Source organism: Hordeum vulgare, chromosome 1H (genome assembly GCF_904849725.1).
Source record: "Hordeum vulgare subsp. vulgare chromosome 1H, MorexV3_pseudomolecules_assembly, whole genome shotgun sequence".
Taxonomy (NCBI): Eukaryota; Viridiplantae; Streptophyta; class Magnoliopsida; order Poales; family Poaceae; genus Hordeum; species Hordeum vulgare.
In genome coordinates, this window is record NC_058518.1 from 381,057,415 (window position 1) to 381,060,745 (window position 3,331).

At 55.9% G+C, this 3,331-nt stretch overlaps 1 protein-coding gene across 1 annotated transcript; it reads right to left on the reverse strand.

Moving 5' to 3' along the window:
- Positions 1-501: 501 nt before the first annotated feature.
- LOC123411624 (E3 ubiquitin-protein ligase ATL4-like) lies at positions 502-2,715 on the reverse strand. Its single transcript, XM_045104591.1, has one exon. It carries the CDS (start codon positions 2,276-2,278, stop codon positions 1,178-1,180), a length of 1,101 nt encoding a protein of 366 aa, XP_044960526.1. The 5' UTR covers positions 2,279-2,715; the 3' UTR covers positions 502-1,177.
- Positions 2,716-3,331: the final 616 nt, after the last annotated feature.

Consider the following 3,331-nt stretch of genomic DNA (forward strand, 5'->3'; position numbering starts at 1 on the left):
GCCAAGCGCACTGTTTTTTCCACAAGGACAACTCACCGTAAACCAGGCTTGTCTTCAGTGCAAGCAAATGCTGTGGTGCATCCATTTGGATGGTATGGATGAGGAAGAAGAAGATAGACAAGGCAGGGAGACAGGTCAAGTCAGTGCAGGGGTACAGTCAAAGCAAAGCTTGTCCAGTCCAGAGCCACCCATCACCCGCTTTATGCATGCAGATATGACATGATCACTCGCTCGAACTGGTTCAACAAAAATGATCACTTTGAACTAACAGTAGATAATACCAGTACCCCAATTTACTCAAGCTAGCTACTAGGAGTAGTAGATGATGGTAGTAGGAGATGATTGCTTGTCCAAATGGGACAGCCAAGTCCTTTTTCCAACTCCCAAGCGGAGCCGAGTTCTCGATCTCACGCTCATGCTCATGCTGCATGGCATGGACCAGGAATCTGCACCCATATCATATCCCAACAACACCACACATCCACGTCCATGTGCACTCTCTACACACACCACTCAAATGCTTTCTTTGCGTGTCCTGCCTCAAAGCTTACCGCTGTCCCCTAGCTTCCTGTACCACGCACGCTACGATGCACACAGTCTCACACTGTCGCACACATGAGACAGAGAATCCCTCTCTTCATCACTTCACTGGCCTTGCAATCCACCACAGTGGCCAATGGGATGAAAATTACAAACCTGGCTAGCAGGAGTACAACTCGTACTACTATCAAAATGATGCAGCACTAGAATAGAATATAGGGGTGGTAAGGTGAAACTTGAAAGCTTGGGAAGATGTGGAACTTTCGTTTGGTTTCACCGATGCGTGCACCATCACCATGCAAGCAAGCAAGGAAGGAAGGAAGAGAGGGAGGTTCGCCTCAAAGTCCCCGAGCGAATTCCTCAGCCTTCCCGCCGACATTCTCCAATTCGGAGCCAGTTTTGTAATCCGTACGGCACCCCCTCCCCCAAAAAGAAACCTAAGAGAGAGAAGGTCGTCGATGCCCGAAAGCAGAGGCGGGCGGGGAGTGCGGCAACGGCATCAGAATCCATCCGGTTTCGGGGCAGTTTCGAGATTACTACTACACTGCATGGCATCCGCATCGCCTGCCGGGGCTCCGGCCGGCGCCGGAGGCTGGAGCCTGTTCCCGCCGTTGGAACGCGCTGTTTGCTGGAGTGGCTAGTATGCTCCCGTCAGCCACCGCACGAACCCGTAGAAGGCGCTGCCGTCCTCGGACTCGGCGCGGCGCGACGCTGGCGCGACCCCGCCGTCCATGTCCCACCACCACTCGGCCGTGGCGGCGGCCGTCACGCTCCCGGCGTCGTACCGGCTGCTCCACCGCCCGCTGCTCCAGCGGCTGCTCCACCGGTTGCTCCACCTGCTGCTCGAACGCCCCACCGACCTGAACGACGACGACAGCCCGCGCTCCCCCGCGGCAGCCAGCTGCTGGCTCGGCTCGCCGGTAATTCGTGCCGAGGGAGGCGGCGCCGGCGCCGGGTTGGCGGCGCTGGGCGGCTTGAGGACGACCTGGAGGTCCTCCTCCACGAGGTACTCCGTGTTGGTGCTGGAGTTGGGGAGCGGGTAGGCGCGGGCTCCCTCTGGCGGCGCTGCGGCGACGGCCGCGGAGGAGGAGGAGGAGGAGGTGGAGCGGCGGCTGCTGACGCTGCCGAGCTCGACGCGGAGGAGCTCGGGGAGCGGCGGGTACGGGAGCGCGATGGAGGCGCGGCAGAGCGGGCACGAGGGGTTGGCGCGGAGCCACGGGTCGACGCAGCCGGAGTGGAAGGCGTGGCGGCACGCCGGCAGGAGGCGGAGCTCGTCGTCGCCGCAGAACACGCACTGGCACACGGCGCAGTCCCTGGACGACCTGGGCAGCGCGGCGAGGGACGACGCGAGCGTGAAGAGCGGCAGCCGCCCGATGAGCCGCTCCCTCTCCGCGGCCGCCTCCTTCCCCTGGTCGGCCGCCGCCGCCGCCGGGGCCACCGCGGAGCTGCGGACCGCCACGAGCGGGAGCGGCGGCGCGGAGGGCCCCGAGGAGGAGGAGGAGGAAGGGGAGCGGCGGCAGAGGCTGCGGATGAAGTAGTGGATGGAGATGGACGCCAGAAGCATCACCACCACGATTACGGCGATGATAAGGATGCTCGGCGATATCCCCGCCATGCTCCCGCGCGCGTCGTCGCCACTCCCACCTCCTCCCTCCTCAGCCAACCGCGGCACCATCGGCACCACCAACGGCGCCCTCCGCTCCGGCACCGGCGGCGGCGGAACCGATGCCGAAGACATGGATCAATCTCTTATTCTCTCTCTCCTCGCTCTGCTCTGTTCTGCTCTGCTCTCGGGTCGGCTGCTGCGTGGATGCCTCGGCTGAGGAGGAGGAGGAGGAGGCGGCGTGTTGTCCGTGGCTTATAAGTGTGGGTTTGTCAGCACGCGAGAGGCCCATGGCGTCCATGGCTGCTTGTCATTTATACGTGTGCCGGGAGATTGTGCAAGGATACAATCATAATGTGGCCAATTGGTGTTGGATTCTTCCCCTCTTCTAATTAATCTTTTTTTCTGAAGTATCACACACTACTCTACTCTACTCGTGCGATCCTGCCTCGTACGAGTATTATACTCCTACTTTTCTACGATTTGGATTAGTGGGCCTTCAATAGATTTATCCGCCTCCCTTCATCATCATCATTCTTGTATCCGCTTAAGAAAAGCTGGAGTCGTTTGGAGGCAAGGAATGGTGGTTGTGGGCTAGCACGTAGCCTTAGGAAAATCTAGGCAAATGTTCATTGTTCATACACACCACAAACGAAAGGTAATGCGATTCAGTGAACGGTTTCTGTGAAGGATGGGATCTGCGAACGTTTTGCAGGAACATGGCAGTTTCTTCAAGTAAACACGGCAAAATTGCCGTCTGTGTTTGAAGACCTTGCTATAAAATTCATATTTATGGCTATCGCTATTGCAGTCCCAAACAAATCATATTTATGGGAGTGAATTACAACTAGTCAGCTAGAAACATTTGAGATTACTCCCAATAGGCTAGATTATTCATTAAAAGCCAGTGATTTTGTAGTTTTGGTGCAATTTACTCTTTGAAATTCTTAGCATATATATTTAGTTCACCAAACTAAATACCTTGAAATATATTGCAGCGAAAATATCATGTTCTCGAGAAAGTGGATTCAGTTCTAGATAGCAAGTAATTTGAGATGTCATGAGAAAAACAGTTGGAGACAGCCAAATACAGAAGGGTAGCATGTATGTACGAAAAATAATTCTTTTGTCCTGTTTAGGCAGCTCAAATGAATCGATCACCTAGAGCAATGAAATGTAGCCAATTGG

Excerpts from the sequence above, each read along its gene's own strand:
- LOC123411624 (XM_045104591.1), bottom strand. The coding sequence starts at position 2,278 with ATGTCTTCGGCATCGGTTCCGCCGCCGCCGGTGCCGGAGCGGAGGGCG.